At 40.5% G+C, this 23,162-nt stretch overlaps 1 protein-coding gene across 2 annotated transcripts in view; it reads left to right on the top strand.

Moving 5' to 3' along the window:
* The first annotated feature begins 13,023 nt into the window (after positions 1–13,023).
* LOC136885062 (lymphokine-activated killer T-cell-originated protein kinase) overlaps positions 13,024–23,162 on the top strand; it is a 48,479-nt gene continuing 38,340 nt past the window's right edge. For both annotated transcript variants that reach the window (XM_067157455.2, XM_068230084.1), the window contains exons 1-2: positions 13,024–13,247; positions 21,165–21,560. In XM_067157455.2, coding sequence (XP_067013556.2) covers positions 13,124–13,247; positions 21,165–21,560 — 520 coding nt within the window. In that variant the 5' untranslated portion in view covers positions 13,024–13,123. The remainder of the gene's footprint in view (positions 13,248–21,164; positions 21,561–23,162) is intronic.

The raw sequence follows: 23,162 nt of genomic DNA, 5'->3' as shown, positions 1-23,162 counted from the left end.
ATGTATTTTCCATCATGGGAATAAGCTGTCCCTAACCCCATTAGACTTTGGTTGTATGAGTGGCTTAATATCAGCCTAGCTAAGACTCATATGGACTTAAACGTGTCCTTAGGTCAACAAATTCCAGACATGCCAAATTTAGTGTTATATTGATGACTCTTTCTTTGCATGGTGTTCTTTTTCGTTTTTTGGTCTTTATGGCTGCAGATAACCCATTTAATAAGGGTCGAACTAGTCCCAGTTTTAATAAAATCTAGTAATAGCAAATCGATTGTATTGAATAGGTGAACTTTCGTCGCCTTTGATAGTGATCAATTGTCAATAATGAAACTTATTACTTATGATGGTAAAACCAATAACATTATTATTAAATAATAAAGTGAGTTTGCATTGTTGGCATATTATTGCCCACCCCATGAATTCTCATTTGTACATACTGTATGACAAATTAAGCTATATGATAAAATATACTGAAACCAAGGAGATCCTGTCCCTTAAAAAATGCAGAGTATTGTCAGATGAAAGCTTTTGTATTCTGTAAAGAAGTTGAGGGTTTTTTTTTGCTCTGCTTTTCAGGCAACTAAGGTATTATGTAATGTTAAATCTGTATGATTTCACAATATGGGATAGTCATTCTCTCCTGTAAGTGTAGAGGAATGGATTTACTTCTTGGAGACTATCACCAGTCATTAACATATTATACTGTTTCATTGTTTATAACTAAAGATTCATAAACCTGTATTTACATATTTATTTATTTTTATTTATTGTCTAATATGGTAGACTCTTGATTATCCGGACACAGACAGATTAACCTCTGTGGTCCAGAAGAATGTCAAATTTAAAAAGCCAGTACAAGTTCCAAGCACTAAAACTTATTGCACTTGAGCGTACACCACGACCGTAACTCATCCTCATACCTTTCATTCAGTTGATTTATACAGAGCAGTGACCTTACCGGGCGAGTTGGCCGTGCGCGTAGAGGCGCGCGGCTGTGAGCTTGCATCCGGGAGATAGTAGGTTCGAATCCCACTATCGGCAGCCCTGAAGATGGTTTTCCGTTTTTTTCCCATTTTCACACCAGGCAAATGCTGGGGCTGTACCTTAATTAAGGCCACGGCCGCTTCCTTCCATCTCCTAGGCCTTTCCTATCCCATCGTCGCCATAAGACCTATCTGTGTCGGTGCGACGTAAAGCCCCTAGCAAAAAGAAGCAGTGACCTTGATAGTGTTGGAGTTCAGTACACAGTACTATTCATTGGTTTCTGTTCGTTCGGAGCAGTGTCAGAAATATGTAAACTTGTTTTGTTAATGATACAGCAGGAGTTTGAAATGGTGTTTAAACTTTGAAGAAGGCAGTTCTACACATCACCTCTCATTGACTTACGACATGGGGGAAGCGATCTGATATACAGTATCTGGAAGAATAAAGACAGGATAATACTGTAAGTTTTGCAGGCAGCTCCTAGTTGGACTTCCTCTTAAAACAAAAATCATCACCACCATCTGACTTGTCCAGAGCTTTGTCAAGGTGGAAGAAAATTAAAATTGTGCCATGTTAAATGCATTAAAATTCACTGTAAGTAAATGAACTTGTGCCTTACCCTATATGCATGCATTCCATTGATACATTCAGTCACTTAGGGGATTTGTGGGTACAATGCTGAATTTTAACCCACTTGACATGGCTCAAGAATGTCTGCTTACACAGAACTTGGATGAAGCCATGGTAGACTACTTTTGACAGAAACGAGCAGGAGGTATTCAAGTATCTAGAGTTATATTCACTGAACAGGCCCAATTTGTTTTTCTGGATCTTGCGTATTGAAGATGTCTGGTTGGCTAACAGGATTCGAACAAACGTTAGGTGCTGTATATTAACTCCTTCATAGTACTTTAATGTTGCAAATTGCTTCTTCTATATCTTTTCACCTCATTTGTGAATTATCCACGATTTCTCTACCCCCTCAATTACTGCGGATAATCTAGTGTCTGCTGTAATAGTGAGTTTTTCTAACACTATTTTCATTGTATAAAATGTACATATATATTTAGTATGAAGTTGAAATATGAAGATTCTTGTAATATTTCTGTGTTAAGCATGTGACAGACACAGAACATTAAAGAACCATGCCACTGAACTACCAGAGACACTTCTGTGAATCTTAATAAATTATTACAGTATTTGCATCCATAACAGAACTTAACACTATGCACCTGGCGGTAGTAATATTACTACCATGCAGCTTGCGCCTTTATGGCACTGTTAGTGATACTACTACCACAAAATTTGAAATTCAGTCACTTTGAAAGCTATCAGATTAGTTTTTGTTTTAACCTGATGAGTGCTACGCCCGCCTATAGACGGGCTGACGCGGCCGGTCCAGCACTGCTACGCCCATCCATAGATGGTGCACGAGAACTCAAAATAATAATGAACATAAGCGTAGGATTTTCCATTTGCATTTACATTTATAAAATACCAACATTTATGAACATTTTAAGCTAATAACCCCGCTGATAAATAAAAAATTGAGGCTTCTATAAAATTGTTTACGTATGAGTGAAAATCTCAGCACTGAGGTACCAAACAGGCGACTGCTTACTCAGCACTTAAAAGGTTAACGTGTTGTCGATTTCCTTTACTATTGATGGGTGGTGTTATCGATTGATAGTGATTGGTGGTGCAACCTTGGGACAAAGTGTCATAGCCATGTGCACTCAGCTAGATCTTACCCAATTGTTTACATACGTACTCCTCGCACGCTCTGGTTCGATAAGCTCAAATTTATGTGCACGTGTTCTAATAATGGATTATATGACTTCACAGATTTAGAATAAAAATCTAGTGAGTCAGCAGTCTGCAATCATCTCTCAAGTAGTCGATTTATACTTTATATTGAGATATGAATCCCGGACCTAGTACAAGTAAAGGAAATCCTACACGTGCGTACAGCCCACGGATAAGTAAACAGATTATTATGAAACTTTTAACGATACAGATTCTGATCTGTATGAAAGTGATAGTGAAAAAGAAAATGAAAATCTGCAAGCCCCTCAGGATGATGAATCATCAGATTCATCACCAGAAGAACAAGTCGCAAAAAGACAAAGGGAGATGAGAAGCACGGGTACACAATGGAAACAAGGTATTGCTCCTGTGAACAGGCCTGTTTTTCTTCCCCTATCAAAATTTTGTGAGCGTTTGGCATATGATTTGGTGAGTAGTATTGCTGCTGAAATTAGTGAAGAATCACGAACATCATCTGCGGGAAGGCTGGTAGGTAGAGATTATTTTCCACACAGAATAACTGCAGTGGGCTTGAAGAAGGAAGGACACTCACAGCAAGGTTTGCTATGACAAGTCCTAACACAACACCGACTGTGCTGTGAAGAAAATGACGACCGTATATTGACGTAAATATGACGTAGGTCTTTGCATAGGAGAATGTTTTGAGCGTTACCATACCAAAGCTAGGTATTGGGAATAACAGTGTGTAATTCTGTTGTTCAGTGACTGAAAACTATCTAACTTTTCTGAGTGAATTAAAAATTCAAGTGCGTGAACTAGGATAACAGAATGTACCAATATTGTAGCCTGATTTTATATCCAGTGCTGAAGGTATGCATTTTTGAATTGATTTCATGTGATAGTTCACTTTTTCTAGAATATGTATGTAAATTTGTTTATTTATACTGCAAAAATTGACAAAACTGTGATTTTTTCTGACAGTTTAAATCATGCCGGCACAGGGTAGGGGCATTATCTTGACTCGTCTGGGCTTATAGTGTTAATCTACATGTGACTCCTAGTTAATATTGATTGAGTGAGTGAGTGTGTGTTATTGGCAAAATTCCTGGCAGCTTGCAGATGACATCTATATTTGTATAAATACAGTCCTGTGTGAACTGAGCGAATGTCTGCACGGTTTGAGTCGCTTAGCGGCCAGTATTGATTAGGTGGGAAATCTGGCCTTATAATTGTGATACTCACGTAACTTAAGTTGTGTAATAAAAGTAATTTTGCAAGCATGTTCTGTGGCATTTACAGGTATTAAAGGTTAAGTTCAGAACAGAGTATCCTAGGATATAGACTAATACATCTAAATCCAAAATATTTCCGTATGTTATTATTGTGTTTGGATAGGTGTGAGTCAGAAATGTACACTTCTATTAATGCCAAACATCTTATTTACATTATCTAGATTTCCTGCCTTTACAGTTCGACTTTAAGAGTCCGTAAGCCATTGTTTAGTTTAGTGATAATTGATTTCTGTTAATTGCTGTATTTATATACTGTACATATTGTGAACATCGGTATTTTTATATCATAATTGTAGTGTGTTTCTCAATTAATCACTACTGATCTGCATTTAGGGCAGTTGCCCAGGTGGCAGATTCCCTATCTGTTGTTTTCCTAGCCCATTCTTAAATGATTTGAAAGAAACTGGAAATTTAATGAACATCACCCTTGGTAAGTTATTCCAATCCCTAACTCCCCTTCCTATAAACAATATTTGCCCCAATTTGTCCTCTTGAATTATAACTTTATCTTCAAATTGTAATTTTTCCTATTTTTCAAGACTCCACTCAAACTTATTTGTCTACTAATGTCAATCCACGCCACCTCTCTACTGACAGCTCGGAAACATCTTTAACATACCGCTTAGTCCAGCAGCTCGTCTCCTTTCTCCCAAGTCTTCCCAGCCTAAACTTTGCAACATTTTTGTAACACTACTCTTTTGTCGGAAATCACCCAGCACAGGACCCGAGCGCAAAAACATACAGGAAATAGTGCTTTAAATTTCTCCTTTCCGATGCTCCTCTTGTCCACTCCCATCTCCTGCATGTGTTCAGTCACGCAATATACTCTACAGTGTTGTTTGCCAACTGCACAGCACATGTAAACAGCCGGTTCTGTGTGGTCCTCAGTCACGCGCTCATGTCTGTACTCCGTTCGCTAGTAAAGATTATAATCATTTCTGCACATACCCCATGCATTTTCCTTGGGAATAATTTTGAATGATAATATTAACGCTCATCACTGTTAAAGTTCTGTTGCAAATTCAATGCACTTCATTGCAGGAAATAAGAGATATAAATCAGTTACTTCTGGCAATTAACCAAATGGTTTAGGATAAAAAGGATGACCGATCCTCTCTTACACTATTGGGTGTATTATGCCCATAAATTTTCTGTAACTTATTTTCAGACACCCTGTGTAGAAAATAATCATAATGTAATGCAGACATGCCAACTTTCCCGATTTAAGCAGAAGACTCCCTATGTTTGGTCCTTCCTCCCTCTCTCCTGTTTGCAGAGACTTATCTCCCGATTTTGAGAGCAGATTTAGTATTCCTGTATTATTTTTGAAAATCCAAGCTTTTACCTTATTCTTTAAGTATCTGGAAAGATTTGATGTTCAGTGGGCCTGGCAAGACAGATCCAATCAGCTGGTGGTGTTCTTAAATATGACAGAATCTCTAACGTAATGCTTCTTATTTTATCATTTCCACATAGCAGTGCCAACTGTGAGAGTATTTTTTTAACATATAAGGACAAAATCTCAATTCAGACCAAAGCCTCCAAAAAAAAAAAAAAAAAAAAAAAAAAAAAAAAATCTGGAAAAAATTAAGCCTTAAAACCCATTCAACAAACCCAGTAATTTGAGCATAAATCTAGTTCAGAAATTTATGAAGAGGCCTAAGGCAGTTACAATGAAGAGTTATGTGTTCTAAAGCTCAGAAACATGCAGTTTTTAAGTATTATAAATAAATGAATAAATAATAGAGAGATTATATAATTGAGTAGTATAATGTTTTAAATATTGTTCAAAGTTACGTCATCATTGATGTTTCGTAACAATGAGAGTTGGCGCGGGGGGGGGGGGGCACTCCCCCCCCCCCACACTTTGTGGAGAAAAATTACATTTTTATTCCATTTTAGCCACCTGGAACTGGGATTTTTTTTTTTTTGTATAAACCCTGTTGTCTTTTCAGCTAATTCTTTCCTTTAATTTCTTTTCTTCTTTTCTTCTTCTTCTTCTTTTATGACCACATAGGATCACTTTAGTCAGTCCGTCGTTCAGGTCTCTTTGAAGGGATTGTTCGGGCTTTGCGGTCCTCCCAGTACTTCTTCAGACGCTCCGATCTTCGTGCTCTTTCCTCAGTTGAAAATGTGCGTGTTGTTGGTTTGTTTTGTGTAAGGGTAAAGCGGAGGTTTGTATTCTTGAGTTTTGTATTCAATTTTATCTTATTTTTGGTGTCTTCTGTTGTAAGGCCTATTTCCTTCAGATCCTCTCTTACTTCTCTGATCCATTTACATCCTGTTGTGGTATTTTTTGAGACGAGATTGTGTTGTACCAGTTGTTTCAGAAGTCTCGAGTCCTGCATCCTCATGATATGTCCAAAGAATCCCAGTCTCCTCTTACGCATAGTATCTGTAATGGGTTCTAGCTCTTTGTACACGACTTTGTTAGGTATTAACCGCCACTGTCCATCTTTCTGATATTTTTTGTTGATACAGGTTCTTCCAATCCTCCTTTCAATTTTCTGAAGTCTGTCAGTCTTTGATTGTTTATTCAGGTAAAAGAGTGTTTCTGCTGCATATGTAGCTTCCGGTTTTATAACTGTGTTGTAGTGTTTTATTTTTGTATTTATTGATAGACATTTCTTTTTGTAGATATCCCATGTTAATTTTTGTGCTTTAGCTAATCTATTTGTTCTTACTTGGATTGAGATTTTTTCATTTAAGTTATGTGTTATTACTTCTCCAAGATATTTAAACTGAGTTACTATTTTGATTTTATTACCATTTATGGTGACTTCTTTTAGCTGTGTTGGTTTTTGGGGCATAATTTCTGTTTTTTCAAATTACATTTTGAGGCCAATTTTATTTGCAATGTTTTGAAGTTCTGATATCTGGGTTTTTGCTTCTTTTATGTCCACTGCTAGTAATGCTAAATCGTCAGCAAAACCCAGGCAATTTGTTTTGATTTTTCGGCCAATCTTTATTTTGGGGGGACATTTTCTAAACCATTCCCTCATTACCATTTCTAGAGCACAGTTAAATAATAGTGGTGAGAGCCCATCTCCCTGCCGTAGTCCAGTTTTAATTTCAAATGTCTCTGATGTTTCACCCCTAAACTTCACTTTTGACTTGGTATTGGTGAGAGTCAATTTTATCATGTTTATTAATTTGGGGTGTAGTCCAAGGTGTCTTAAAATTTTAAACAGAGATTCTCTATGGATGCAATCATAAGCTTTCTTGAAATCTACAAATGTTATCACCATATCTCTGTTTCTTCTCCTGTTATAGTCCATTATCAACTTAAGACCCATGATCTGATCAGGACAGCTCCTCCAGGGTCTGAAACCTCCTTGATATTCTCCTAGTTCTTTCTCAAGTTGTAAACTTATCCTATTAAGGACGATTATTGAAAATATTTTGTATGTTATGTCTAGGAGCGAGATTCCCCTGTAGTTATTAGGGTCGGTTTTGTCCCCTTTTTTGTGCAGAGGATGAATGAGGGCTGCTGTCCAGTGTTCTGGTAGTTCTTCTTTAATCCAGATAGAGACAAGTTGTTGATGGAGGGCAACTTTTGCTGAGGTTCCTGCATATTTCCAGATTTCCGCAAAGGTCTGATCTTCTCCTGGCGCTTTGTAGTTTTTTAATTTATTCAGAGCTTGATAGACTTCCTTTATTGTGGGGGGATTGATGTTTTCTGGTGATGTTTTTATCGGGGTGTTGGTGTCCAAATGAAGGAGTTCTGTAGGTTCCTCACAATTTAAAAGCTTGTTGAAATGTTTAGCCAGAATTTCTGCATTGTCTTTATTGTTACGGGCCAGCTTACCATCTTCATCCTTCATTAGTAGGGTCGGGGGTTCATATTTTTGGAGCTGCTTTCTGAAGGTTTTGTAGTAGTCCCTTGATTTAGTTTTACTGAACTGTTCTTCAATTAACTGCAGGGTGTCCTTATGATGTTGTCTTTTTATTCTTCCTAAGACTTGGGTAGTTTCTTTTCTCTGTTTTACTAGCTTTTGATAGGATATTTCTGTCTTTTGGGACTGATGTAATAGCCATGCCTGATGTCTTTTCTCCACTGTTTCATCACATTCACTGTTCCACCATTGGTGTTTTTTTTGCGTGGTTTAATTGGAGCTAGGTCTTCTGCAATTTGTTTAAGGCTGTGTACTACGTCTTCAAGTTTGTCTGTGATTTTTATTTTTTCAGTTGCCTTCTGGTAATTTTTGTTGTTGATTAGCTGGGTAGGATCTATTTTTCTTTTAGTTTTAAGGGCTTGCTTTTGTTGTCTCCTCTGGGGAGTGAGTTTAATTTTAATTACGTAGTGATCTGAACCTGTGTCTATTCCTCGGAGGACTTTGACGTTATAGATCTCTTTGTGGTGGTATTTGTCCATGCAGACGTGATCCAGTTGCCATTCTCCTTTAGTGTAGTCAGGGTGTTTCCATGTTTTGAGTTTTTGAGGTTTCCTCTTAAAACATGTAGATTTTGAGATTAAATTATGGTTTCTACACAGTTCAACTAGTCTCTCTCCATTTTTATTTGTTTTCTTGTGTGCTGGCCATTTTCCGATGATGTCACGTATTTTCTTTCTCTGCCTAGTTGAGCGTTGAAGTCGCCTATTAATAATTTTATATGGTGTTTGGGGATGTTATCTATGGTCTGGTCCAATAGGTCCCAAAATTCTCCTGTTTCCTCCTGGTCTTTTGAGGAGTTGTTTTTATCATTAGTGGGAGCATGGGCATTTATTATAGTATAGATTTTATTAGATGCCTTTAAGGTGAGCATTGAGAGTCGTGGAGACTGTGATCTGAATTCTTGAACTGAGTTTATTATTTTAAGGCTGACCAAAAATCCTGTTCCAAATTGTGGGACATTCTTCATCACTCTCTTCCCGGGTATACCTTTATAAAGTCTGTACCCTTGAGATTCCAAGGCATCCTGGTCAGTGTTTCTAATTTCCTGTAATCCCATGATAAGAATTTTGTGTTGGTCCATTATGTCGGTGATCACTTTTAGAGTACCGGTTTGCATGAGTGAGTTTATGTTGTGTGTAGAGAAGTATGTTATCTGCTTTGGTTTGATTCTTGATTTTGTCTCATTCGTGTATGTAGTACTGGGGTATTTCCGTGCCTCCGACTTCACGGTATCTTTCAGGTGGCAGCCCACCGTATCCGAATGCTGCCTTCTCGGAACTCTTGGTTCAGCCGGTGGAGTATTCCTTAAAAGACCTTCCATGGTTGACTGTCAAGGTGTCACCTGTGTGGGACTAGGTCCCAGTTTACAACTCTGGATGTGATCCAGTGAGGTGATAATGAGGCCGCTCCTCTGGAGTACAGACGCCTTGTGCAGCCGCCCCTAACCTGGAGAACAGACGCTGCATAATGGATTCCAGTGGCATTTCCTCCACTGTGGGGACCATCACCCCACCCAAAGGGGCTCATTCGCCCGAAGCTGTTGGCCCCCTTAGGGAGTCAGGTTATTTCCCGCCGCCCAACACTCGGCGTTGGCAATTTTACAGCTGGGTGCCAGACCAGCAAACCCTCCTCCTTTCTCATTCCGGACTTGGGACCGGACAATTATTATTAAGAAAAATATTTAGCAGAAACACGCACAAAATGTTGTTCACCACGGCTAACCGAATTGTACAGCACCACAGCAAATATTGGGGGCCCACGCAGCAATGTGTAGCATGTTCTGCGACGAAGGGTAGCAGAAGTATATTTTTGCCAAGGTCACCTGCTTGATGCGAGCATTTATCAGTCTGGCATTCTCACCCAGTCAATGTGTCTGTGCAGTTCTACCTAGTGTGTTACTTTTTTAGTGTGTAGTCAAATACTAAATTCCTTTTTAACTTTAATCATGCCATACTTCTATTTAATTGTAATATATGTGTAATTATTGTTCCTTTGATGAAAGTTATATTGTTTAGTACGATTATTACCGCCCTTAATTTGGTAGACTGTCAACCTTTAAGTCTCTATCGAAATTCACTCAGAGAGCATCAAAATATTGATTGTTCTCCATTGTATCTCAATTTGTTCACCAAGTTGCTTCCAAAAAGTCCCTCGCTTGTCATATGGAAATGGGACTCTGTTACACCCCATAGGTCCGAGGCTTACTTAAAATATTCTGACCTCTGTAAATTCTGCTGAGCAGGATGCTACCTTACTTACACATAGTCGCAGAGAGGATCTCTCTTCTAGCGGGTTAGGAACCGCTCGTTGATTGTATAGTCCTAGCCACCTGAGCTCAAAGAGGAGCCATGACTCGGAATATATCCGTGATGCCCACTCCCATTTCATAGTAACTGGTATTGCAACTGCCAGGTCCACTCACTAGGCCACTCAGCTGCTGGAAGGGGCCATGACTCAGAATATATCCGTGATGCCCACTCCCATTTCATAGCAACTGGTATCGCAACTCCCAGGTCCACTTACTAGGCCACTCAGCTGTTGGGAGGGGCCATGACTCAGAATATGTCCGTGATCCCCACTCCCGTTTGATAGCAACTGGCATTGCAACTCCCAGGTCCACTTACTAGGCCACTCTCAGCTGTTGCCCATGGTTCATGAACTAGGATGTGACTACAGTAACCCACTCCACAAACCATCGGAAATGTTATAGTTTGTTTATTCAGTTTTTGCTGAAAACACTACTGCGAAGAATGATCCTATCACTAAATATTCCCATTTATATATATCAAAATCAAAATGGTATAAGCAAGTAGAGAAAGATCTCACTGAATTAGGATCACGAAATCTGCTGGATAGAAATGTAATCAAGAAAATTGTTCGCACAAGGAGATTTGAGGTAGATGAGAAGAAACCAACACAACGTACTTGGTCGGAAGAACAGAAATTACAACAATCAATGAAAATGAAATATTGGGCTAGGAGGAAAGCTCAACAAATGTTGATTCCGCATGGTCCATTCGTGCATCTGAAGAATGAGAACATATATAAAAACACGAGTTTTGTCTGTACATTCCTGAAAATTAAAAGAAGAATGGTATTTCTATATTGGTTGTGTCTGCAGGAAGAAGGAAATGCATATTAACATTTTTTGTCATATCTCTATGTATAATATAAGACGTCTGACTCATTGGCTGAATGGTCAGCGTTGAGGCCTTCGGTTCAGAGGGTCCCGGGTTCGATTCCTGGCCGGCTCGGAGATTTTAATCGTGTTTGATTAATTTTTCTGGCTCGGACTGGGTGTTTGTTCCAAAACTTTCTTCTTCATATTCAGACAACACACTACACTACCAACCATCTCAGATACACGCGACCCTATAGGTGTGGGAAATGCAGAATTAAAAGTATTATATATAATATTATTTACTTGGTATATTGTATTAAAAAGGTCAACGTATTTCTTATAACTGCACTTCAACACGGAACAGAAATGAAATTTATAGCTTACAAATATATCTTTATATGCGCATCACGGGAAAATGGCTGAATAGAATTGAATAAAAATCTGTATGTTAAGTCTGAGAATAAAGCACTACAGGCATAATTTATTTTATTCACTCTGGGTGAATTAATTCTCAGATATCTATGTTATTAGTGGTCCTATCAACAAATGTTACATAGTAAAAGTTATAGAGAATATCATCTCCAATCCTTTGTATTTTATACAGTTCTACCATACTGGCTATAGTAAATTCGTGTCCTTGCCCTGAGGTGGTGCAGCTGCTTGTACCATTTTTACCACATACCAGCCCTCTTGCCATTCGTCCGGAAATTGAACCCAGGCCCCTGACGACGGCAGCTAATGGTGCTAACCATTACGCTACAGAGGCGGACACTGGCTATGATAACAGAGATATTCATGAATACGGTATATGCTTTTCTTACCGAGTCCATATGCCGTGTATCGCTAATGAGGAAATTTTCATTCGTGTTATATGGCGATGGTGGTGCTTTTAGTCGTGATTGTCTTAAGGTGAAAAACCGCGGGTCATCAGCCCGAAAGGAGGAAGGAGGACTTCCTTTACATTGGATGCCCTAATACCACAGAGTCGGAAGAAAATAATAATTGTTCCTTCCTGTTTTTAAATCCCCGTTGGACTGGGCGCGTGGGCGGTAGAATAACACCCATGGTATCCTCTGCCTGTCGTAAGAAGTGATTAAATGGAAACCCAGGGGCTCTTAACTTGGGAGCGTGGATTGGCGACCACGGGGCTGCTGACAGTGTTGTGGCATTGCTTCCACTTACTTGTGACAGGCTGCCACTTTTATCTATCTTATCCGACCTTCCTTTGTCAGCTCTTCTTTCCCGACCCCGATGATAGCCTATTAGAGCACTCAAGCCTTTCATTTTTACGCCCTTTGTGGCCCTTGTTTTCCACTGGCCGATACCTTCATTTTTCGAAGTCTCGGACGCCCCTTGAATTTTCCTCCCTAATTAGTGTGAATAGAGGATGGTTATCCAGATGTATATACTTCCTCTTAAAACAATAATCATCACTATGTTCACTACTTTTTTAAAAAAATCGACGAGTCTGCATGGCAAGGTCTCTCTCACATGCACTTCGCAGTTTCGTCTGTCCTGCTCCTGGGGCCAAAAGAGGACTATGTACTATGAACGTGTGACATTTTCTATGTATAAATAAAAAGCTTTTTTCGAAACCTCATATTTCGTAGACGACGATACATAATACCAAATACAGTATACTGTATACAAATACTGTATTTGATAATACTCCAGCACAGAACACCAGTACTCCACGGATGGAGACAAATGAGAAGCGGGAAGCGCATTATTGCGTATTCCGCGCTTTACACCACACGTATGCTCTCTATTTTTGTTATAATTAAGGGCGTTTTCTGAGAAAAGAGCGAAATTATTTATGATAGGCCACATTCACAATAATTACTCTTTTAAAGAGTAGTGTCGACAAAGTTTGCAGCACTTTCAACGCAGGGAAGGGAATTTATAACCATGACATTGGTACTTGCTGTTGGTATGCTTGTTTAAAGGTTGCCGCGATACAACTTGAAAATTTGACGGACTATCAACTGCCATTCTGCTGAATTTTTCTAATCCGAAGTTGAACTATTATAACTCCGAAGCTCGTGTTGTCTCAACTACTGAGCATGGAAGGATTCGCGACTCCTATTGCAAACAAATTTGTATCGAGACTGAAAGAGGATAAGTCCGTCGGGTCACCGGTTACTATTCCAGATTCACCTCACATGAATCTTCTTGGAATGGGTACAGGTACGAATATAAATTATTTATCACTTCCAATTTACAGTAATCATATTCCACATCTAGGAAAGTGATTTCGTTCCTTTTTCAAATTTATCAAAAGGATATTTTCGCAGCTTTTCATACATAAGCAGCACACACGCACTTTTCGTTTGGTTGATGAAGGTGTAATAGGAATTGTTGCAGAAAAATGAAATCGCGTATTGCTTTTAGTGCCGGGAGTGTTCGAGGACAAGTTCGGCTCGCCAGATGCTGGTCTTTTGATTTGACGCCGTTATGCGACCTGCGCGTCGTGATGAGGATGAAGATGGCACGTACACCCAGCCCCCGTGCCAGCGAAATGAACCAATTAAGGTTAAAATTCCCGACCCTGCCGGGAATCGAACCCGGGACCCATGTGACCAAAGGCCAGCACGCTAACCATTTAGCTATGGAGCCGGACCATTGTTGCAGAATCTGTGATTGAAACCGTGTACTGCTAGACGTGTGGAAAATTCTAAATTCCCATGGAGGGAATTAGATATTTTTCACCAATAGAGCATGTCAAAAACATATCAGGTGTAAGAGCAAACGCCTGAAAAATCTTACACCTGATATGTTACTGCTAGACATATTATGGCATTCCTCAGTTCTTGATTGGGTCTTGTCCAGCTTCTCAAACTGGTAACTTTAAGCTTAAAAACGTTTTGATTCATTTGTTTGCAAAATAAAGTGGGGTAAAGAAATACCGGTAGTGAAAATGTCTCGGTTTGTACACATCTAGGCGTGTTCATGGGGTTTAATGATGGTTATTTTAAAAATAAAGTCGAATGCACTACTAGTATTGAATCCTTCTGAAAGGTAGTAATTTAAATTGACTGATAGTCGATGAATTGAATGGATGAAAACCATAACGGTATAAGTAGCATTTTGGTCATTCAGAGAAGAAGGCATTTAAACATCGCCACCACCCATATAAATCATGCTATTTGTAGTTATACCACCCATCACTAGAGTGCAGAATATTACCGCTATCACTTGTATCTCTGCTGGTGAAAGGATACATCCTCCCGGAGTTACATCCTGCACTTAACTCATTAAAAAAAAAAAAAAATGTCACACCATTATGGTTTTCATCCATTTAATTGTCGGTAGATGCAGAGTGGGTCTCTGCCCATAAGTGGCCACGGCTCTACTGTGGCTCTACGCCTCTGCATTCGGGAGATGGGACAGGGCTGGACCTCATGGCTGCCGCCAACCGTCGGCTGTCCCGAGAATGGTTTTCCGTGGTTTTCCATTCTACTGCATTAAGGCAAATGCCGGGACAGTTCCTAGTAAAAGCCACGGCTGCCAACCCCCTCACCTTCTCGGAACATCTCCTTCACCGCAACAAATCTCCCGGCCTGAGAGAGTGCGTCACCGTCGAGGTCTGCCTCCCCCTTTAGGGAAGGAAGGAATGAAAACATTTTAGTAGTAGTTGATGAATTCAAGAATAAAATCCATTCTGTTATGAATACCTACATGAATGAACTCACAATAAGGTAGATAGAGAATAGTAATTGGTCCAGTAGTGGCACAGAAATATAAGCGAAGAATTTCCTAGTTGAACATTGCGGACTCCCTCCTAATGAAAATAGTTTCCAAAGAATTTATTTAAATTTATTTCGCATCACTAATTAACGTTTACAGAATATCACATTAAGATATACAGTTAACTATTTTCTTTTTATCTTTTCAGTAAGGTTGCAGGACATCCTAAATGTGATCTTCTATTTAACCATTCCCTATTCCATACTCATGTTTCTTTTCTAAGCCTTTCTCTGCCACTACTGTAGTTACTGCAAGGACATGAGTATCTAATTATTAATTCAGCCCGGCTGTCAAAATTTTCTCACCCATGCAACAACTGTCGTTTCTTTCACACCCGCGAAACGATTGCCGTTTGTTTACACGCTCGTGGCCTTCTCGGGAATGATGTTGTCAAACTGTTCTCAGTGCTGACAAACTCTGTACATAGGAACCAATGAGTGATTGGTGCTTCGATAGCTGGAGGGACAAGCAAAGGGGGTCTGGGGGCTTAAGCTCCCAGGTTAGAAGCCGCGAAGCGGCCCTAGGCCTTTAGTTTCGTGTGGGAACACGATTGGTCTGGACTGGTTCTTGCCATGCGGACGGTTAGGATGAGACCTGGACAAGACCATTGGTCTGGAGAGGTTCTTGCTGTGTGGACGGTTAGGATAGGATCTGGACAAGACCAGTGATATAGGGACAAGCAAAGGGGGTCTGAGGGCGTAAGCCCCCCAGGTTAGAAGCCACGAAGCGACCCTAGGCCTCTACTTTCGTGTGGAAACACGATTGATCTGGACTGATTCTTGCCGTGCGGACGGTTAGGACAAGACCAGGACAAGACCATTGGTCGGGGTTGGTAACGGATTATGATTAACAGTATTGACGGGAACGAGATTACGTGCACTTTGCATTGGCCAATAGGAATGCGAGTAGCTACTTCAGAAATGAAAATGGCGTATAACAGTCTTCGTTATTTTATAGAAGTAAATGTATTTCTTCGTCCGGGATGGTGGATTCCTGGACATCGCAATGAACACATCTCTCCTCCACTTAATATAACATTACAAATAAGATGACAGCCGGACTGAAGTAATACCAGTATCTATAATAATTAGACAATACTGAAGTGAAATGCAGAAGATATGAAACTACAGTAGGCACTAGTGTTTTCATAAGAACAACCATCCATGCAATTAACTTTCAAAAAATTAGTTGCAAAACCTAGTGTCGTCCTGTTAATTAGCCTTTAGAAATAAGGCTTCCAAAAGAATTAACTTGCAACTGCACACCACCTCTATGTTTTGTAGTCAGATCGCAGACACCACCACGAAGTATCTAGCCAAACTCCTTTCCATTTCATCTAGTTTTCATCAGAACTGTGGTGGTAGTTTATTAACGACTTCTTTCAGACAGACACCAGCAGTAATGGGGACATTTTTCTCTTTCCGTCCTCACTCCCCTGAAATTTAGGTTTTGAAAGGTGGTACTCGAATCGTGGAGGAAAATTCAGTTTGTCAGATTATGTATCATGGTTATTATTTACAATTTGAACATGACAGTTAGAATCACATTGCTTTAAAATCAAATTAATAATAATAATAATAATAATAATTCAATATGTGACAATCTTTTCATAGGTTTTTAATCCCTAGGAATATCTCTATTTTTATTTAGTAAAGTTGATGAATTTAGTCACATTCGCCATCTGTTGTTGCTCCACCAAGCTCAATAGCTGCAGTCGCTTAAGTGCGGCCAGTATTCAGTATTTGGGAGATAGTGGGTTCGAACCCCACTGTCGGCAGCCCTGAAGATGGTTTTCCGTGGTTTCCCTTTTCACACCAGGCAAATGCTGGGGCTGTACCTTAACTAAGGCCACGGACGCTTCCTTCCCATTCCTAGGCCTTTCCTGTCCCATCATCGCCATAAGACATATCTGTGTCGGTGCAAGGTAAAACAAGTAGAAAAAAAAAAAAAATTGCTCCTTTGGTCCTTTTCAGATGAAACAGTTCTCTTCAGAAGGTTCAGACGAGTGTTCAAAAACATATGGACATCCAGACACGACTCATTAACTCTTGAGTTGCAACATATTGAGAAGTTACTTTTTGCCAACAACACTTAAATATTACACATACTTGGAATGTTTGAGATAAAATAATTAAAACTACATTCTATTCATATCTTAGAAGTGAAGCTTCTATGGTGTGTCGAGTTTAGTTCTTCCGGTTTGAAATGTGTTGTTGTTTTCTGTACATTCCGTAGAGTTTGCCGATGTTTCAGATATATAACAGTATTCAGGCGACTGAAATACCCGTACTTGATCCAAGGTAATTGGTCTCCCAGGCAGCAGTCGCACTATGAGAGCAGTTCTGTTCTGTTCTCGCTTTGCGACTGCTGCCACTTGAAGAGCTGCAGCTTTGGTTAATATGGAAGTACCGACCAGTTACGTCCTTACATTCTACTATTATATGAAGCTCGTAGACATGGGCGGCTGTACCTTATGTACTGAAGTGTTACAGCACATTGTCTATTTGAAAAACTAATTATTTTAATATTGAAATGAAAATCCAGAGCCTGTTTCCAGTCATTCGACTGGGTCCGGAATGGAATGAATGAAGCCCCCATCTAGCAGCGAGGATAGGAATTGTGCCAGCTGCCGAAGCCTGTCGCACTCCTCTGGGGCAATGATTAATGACTGACAGATGAAATGAAATGATATTGGAGAGTGTTGCTGGAATGAAAGATGACAGGGAAAACCAGAGTACCCAGAGAAAAACCTGTGCTGCCTCTGCTTTGTCTAGCACAAATCTCACATGGAGTGACCGGGATTTGAACCATGGTATCCAGCGGTGAGAGGCCGGCGTGCTGCCGCCTGAGCCACGGAGGCTTCAAATTACTTTAATATTATTATCTACAATCAAATACAATACATTGAAAAAAGACATCAGCCAAAGAATAGGAAATCAGTCAGCTCCCCTCACAACCAGGTAACTAGTCTCCGGGTGCTGTGCAGATCATAGCTCAGCGAGAATTTCTAAGTTTTTGTCAGAAAGCAGGAACTCTGCCTTTTGCGCATGCGTGCTCAACTTTTCCGATGTGCTGTGAAAACAGCAGCCAAAGACATCACTTCACAGCAAGTCTTCGTTTGACCACAGAGAGGCAGTACTGGTCACACTTGCTTTTCAACCGAAATGAGAACGTGGCAGGTGGCACCCTCTTGATTCAGCGGTAGTATTTAAGAGGGGATCACACAAAGCAAACGGGAAAAACAAAATACTGTAGAGCAAGATATCAGTTGTTCCTGCCAGGTCTTTTAATACTCTCAACTTGCCTATTCCATAGCCACATTTGTAAATCAAATAACTATACAAATTGTGCTTTGTATGTTGTCAAAATAAGGACATGATATGATTTTCTTTAATTACAAAATGTCTAGTTTATAAATTTCACTATAACAGCATAACATGTAATTTTGCATTACGATGTTGCTGATTTTATTTCAATAATTTTGGTAACATTGAGAAGTTCTGATTTTATGCGCTCACACAAAGTGTTCCTGAGTCTATGAATGTTTCGTCATTGCAGGTGTTATTGTGTGTTAAATTAGTTTTGTGTGAGGAATGTGTAGGCATATAGGCCTATGTGTTGAGGTTGTTTGCGTGTTTGTTCAGTATGGAAAACTCAGTGGAGAACCTTTTGAAAACCACATATGTTTCTAAATATTTTTTTTGGAGGGGGGATGGGTTACAGAGCACAACTGATTTTCTGCACGAGCCATGTGCAACTTACAGTAGTGCAAAGTTCTAAGCTAGTTTGCAACTGTACATTCTTTCCTGGTGACCAGGAGTGTTATAAGGTGTATATAAATATAAATTAAGCTAATATTAAAATAAGACCTATTACTAATTATATGTACAAGCCTGATGTCTAATATTAATTACTGATAGTGAGTGTGTATATTGAAATATATTTACAATTGTAATGTCCTTGAGGTGGTAATGTATTGACCTATTTCAGGTTTGATAGCCTTTTGTTTACCGCTGGATAAACAGGTGGCGATATACGACGGTCTCCTGGCTCCTGGGACATTCCATTTCGGGGTATTTTAGTGTTGCTGCGTACAGCGGAATATGCTTTGTCTCCCTAATCTCGTCTTTTTCTGCGCCGCTTTCTCCTCTGGTTCTCCTTATCCTGTACGGCTTAGTCAGGTGCACTGTCTGACAGATTGGGTAACCTTTGTCAGACATTGCAGTGGTTATATTTTCCAGTTTAGTGTCTAACGGGAGATCTCTGATCATCGCTTGAATAGTACTGGTTGGTTCGATGGGATGCATGTAGAACACTACTTCTTGCTCCTTGAGCGCCTTCACTATTGTGTGGTAGTCCTCCATTGTGGCCATTTGGTACTTGACCACATTATTTCGGACCGCCCGCGCAGTGAATTGTCCGGGAATGTAGTTCTTTGGGCTGAAGCTGGGGTTCCTCACTTATGACAGGTGACGTGTCTGCAAACGTTCTCTTCTTTAAGGCATTAGGCTCGCCAGCTTCTCCCTGTGAGGAGGAAGAGGGCCATTTCTGTGCCTAATGGCTAGACACTTGCACCCAGGTCATTTTCTTCTTCTCAGGCAGTGTCAGAAGATTAAGTGCTTCGTCTCCATGGTATTCTTCTCCTTCCCACTGACGTGATTCAGTGGTCATGTGCTGTGATTCTTCATTGGTTTCCCTGTGCTGGTGTATATCCGGCACAGTCGGAATGGGCCGAGGCTGCTCGATCCACCCCAGACTAGCCAGACTTGCCGGAAGTGGTGTTTTGGCGAGTGTGGCCTGACATGCCTTGCAGTGTAGGTGAGTAGTGTGCACCAGGTTGTGTAATCCTACCTAGTTGCACGCTGTATGAGCTATCTGAATGACCAAGGGTGCGGGGCTGGTCTGATAGCAGGGGAGGGCAGGTTAAATACCTGTAGGTGGACCATGCACAAGACAAGAGTGTGCCTGTTCAGAGTCGTTGCTTCGGGGAACAGTTTTTTATGGGTATCTCCCCGGCAAGAAGCAAGCAGACACTGCGACAGAGCACCATGAGACAGACAAATTAGCTCTTTTGGAAGTCTCGGTGCTGGTTACAGCCTGGGCTGTGCTGCTGGTGACTCAGTGGGGAACGGCACTAGGGCGACCTTGTCCACGCTGCTCGCTGCTGCTGTTGGCTCCGCTCCAGGGTGAGTCAGAGTGTACCAGTTCTTCTCAGAGCTCCTTCTTCACTCGCTCAGTCGGGTATGCCACTACTAGAGTAGTTACTTACCTTGGCCTTATATATCCTACAGTCTCTTGCTGATGTAAGCCTCCTGGCTGTCTCGTGAGAATTCTGGAATGTATGCCACAGCCAGGTGGTGGAACTTGTCTGTGCTGTTACATAATTTGAGGTTCGTCCTTCGTGTTTATGTTGTGGTCTGCATTTCTTAATCTATGTATGATAGGTATCCAAGAATTGCTGATTTTATATTAATTAAGCTTTTCACCACTAGTTCACATGGAATGCGCTGCTATCGCCCTATGAAATACTAAAGGCCTAACAGCCACTTTGTGGCCCAAATGTGTAACGTGGGGGCTTACATTGACAGACTCCCTTTGTTTGACCCCCTCCCAACCTCCTAAACAATCCAGACCACTGGTTATGTCAACAGCCGCCGCACCTAACGATGGACAGCAGTCGTCTTGTTCCTAGTTCCTAGGTTGGCAGCCTTGTGCACCGCGTGATCACATCGTCTGCGAGAAAGAAACAAACGACAGTCGTATGATGCCTAGATATCTGCGCTGCAAATGGTGACTCCTTGTACTAATGTTGCATAGTACAAGGTACAACTTTGCCATGTTTGGTGCAAGGATTAAGAAATAATCTTTATAATATTTGGATACTTTGCCTGAGACTGAAAGTAATGCTTCAGGCCTGGAAAGATTCTCAGAATTATTTCAACTGCTTGTATTCTGACTCGGCTGCTTTACAAAAAATTCTTGTAAGTCCAAATGACTCTGATAATGTAAATACTGAAGTAAGAGTTAATCTTCACAGTTATTGTTTTGATGTCTGTTGGCAAGCAGTTCAAAGCAATTTGAACCAATGTCAACAATTTCTTAACCCAAATTATTCTGCTACTTGTGTAAAAAGTATTATTCGCTCCACTTCGATTCACTCCGCCAAAATTGTGATTGGTATTGTCTCCACAAAAAGATACATCATTCTGATTTCTGTTACTCAGCATTCGTCATGGCAGTCAATTGGCAACCCCTGTCTACAAATTTTATCAAAATACTTTTGAATTTAGCTTCAGAGTTAGTTATAGTCTACGTATGAAGCGATTTCATTTGTATGTTGTACACATGTTGTTTCAGGTGTCAAGGTTTACAGTTTTGAGCGTTCATCGCATATTGGCTCTAAACGATCTCCCTGGGCAGTGAAAAGAGTCTCCAAGCATGCTCTCTCAGAAAGTGTTTACCAGTCTCGACTTTCTGCAGAGGCAGATATCCTCAGGAGATTGAAGCATCCCAATGTCATTGGCTTCAGGGCTTACGTGCCTGGGAAGGATGGACGGTTGTGCCTTGCCATGGAAGAGTGTGAAATTTCGTTGAACGACCTGATCGAAGCACGCTCGGATAAATGTTACGGCCCATTTCCAGCTGAACCAATCCTGAGGGTTGCTGTAGATATTTCAAAAGCTCTGGATTACCTGCATACTGAAGCTCGTATTATGCATGGGGATGTAAAATCCAACAATGTACTCATTAAAGGTACGTCTTTTCATGAATATTTTCCATTTTTCAGTTGGTTAATACGAGTTGTATGCTTGTAACTTGATCTACATTCTGTTATTGCTTATTGGTGTAGTACTGGTGTGTAAGAAGGATCAAGAGCAAAACTTCTGTATGTTAACAAATTCTACACGAGTCATTCAATGCCAAATTATGTGATTCACAGGCTTACGAACTCTGATCTCAACAAAGTTTGGTAGAGTTATGGATATAATAGAAGAAATCACTCATAAGAAAATTGTAGGTCCCTATACTCCGCACGGCCTTACTTCTAAATTGAAGTTTCGCAAAACAAATGAGCATCGCCTTCCCTCTGTTGCCAGCGCGCTACGCCTGCGAGAACAGCTGATGGAATATGACCGCGGTAAACAGCCCTTTTAAACTGTAATACAGTACTCAGAAAAACTAATGAATATGGATTGAAAACAAACTCACAAGACCTACACTTTCTAACAATATCTGGCACTAAAAGAGAATATATTATTAACAATAAAAGAGAATGAGGAAATAACACATCACTAACGGCTAATGGCTGGCACAGAAAGGAGGTTATGGCCTACAAGGGGAACACACTACTGATCTCAGAGTCACTGTAACCCTCCAACAATATGGAAAACACACTAAATACTGAAAGAAAATGCAAAAGATCGCGAACGGTACCGAATACCATACACGCTGAGCGAGATAGGTTAACCACGTGGCGAATGTAAATATTAGAGTTGGCAACTAGGTTTCGAGATCGTGCTCTGCCGATATAAATCGATATGAATGGCAGCTTGGGATTGGTTGGATGTCTATGCTTCAGCGCATAACCACCAGACGATTTGAGGGAATACTTGACCCAGCAAATGGAAACTGAGCTAGAAAAGCGAATCAGTAATGCCGTCAGGGCTGAGCTGGAAAACACGATGGGGGCCCACCGCCTATACCAAAAAGAACCAATTGAACCAGAAGTAACCAAAAAGGGAAGGGAAGGAAGTGGAAACAACACCCAAATCAACCATGGAAGAGTCACAACTGCAGTCACAAGGCACAACGAAGCGGAGAAGGAGACAATGCAACAAACCATGCCAGAGGACAAAGTGGTGCGCCACCAGATGCACCACATGGAGGATATGAACAACAACGGCCAGGAGGACAACGGACACAACAATGCGAATAGTGCAAAAGAAATAAATGACATCTCGCCAGCGGAACAGATAATAATGAACTCGTTCGTAACAGCAGCCAAAATGAGCACGAATGGAGAGAAAGGGAATGGCGATCGCGATAACGCGTGGAAGAATGGTGGGAAAAGAAGAATGCAGAAAATGGACGAAGATAGTCTTGTACACAAAACCTCAGACAACAGCGGGATAGACAAGTATAATACTCAGATGACATGGAGGCCTAGACCAACACCACCACAAAGGAGTAATATGCAAATCCGTCGTCCTAACGAAGCTCAAGCAGAAACACCGCCGAGAAAGGAATATGAGTTGGTGCAAGTAAAAACTCCAGACCTGGAATATGCCAATTTTCCGGAGCAAGTTGCCAGCAAATCAAGTAGAAAGCAAACTAGACAGCAATACGCAATTATAA

Source organism: Anabrus simplex, chromosome 13 (assembly GCF_040414725.1).
Source record: "Anabrus simplex isolate iqAnaSimp1 chromosome 13, ASM4041472v1, whole genome shotgun sequence".
Classification (NCBI taxonomy): Eukaryota; Metazoa; Arthropoda; class Insecta; order Orthoptera; family Tettigoniidae; genus Anabrus; species Anabrus simplex.
This window is presented reverse-complemented; position numbering and strand designations above follow the sequence as displayed.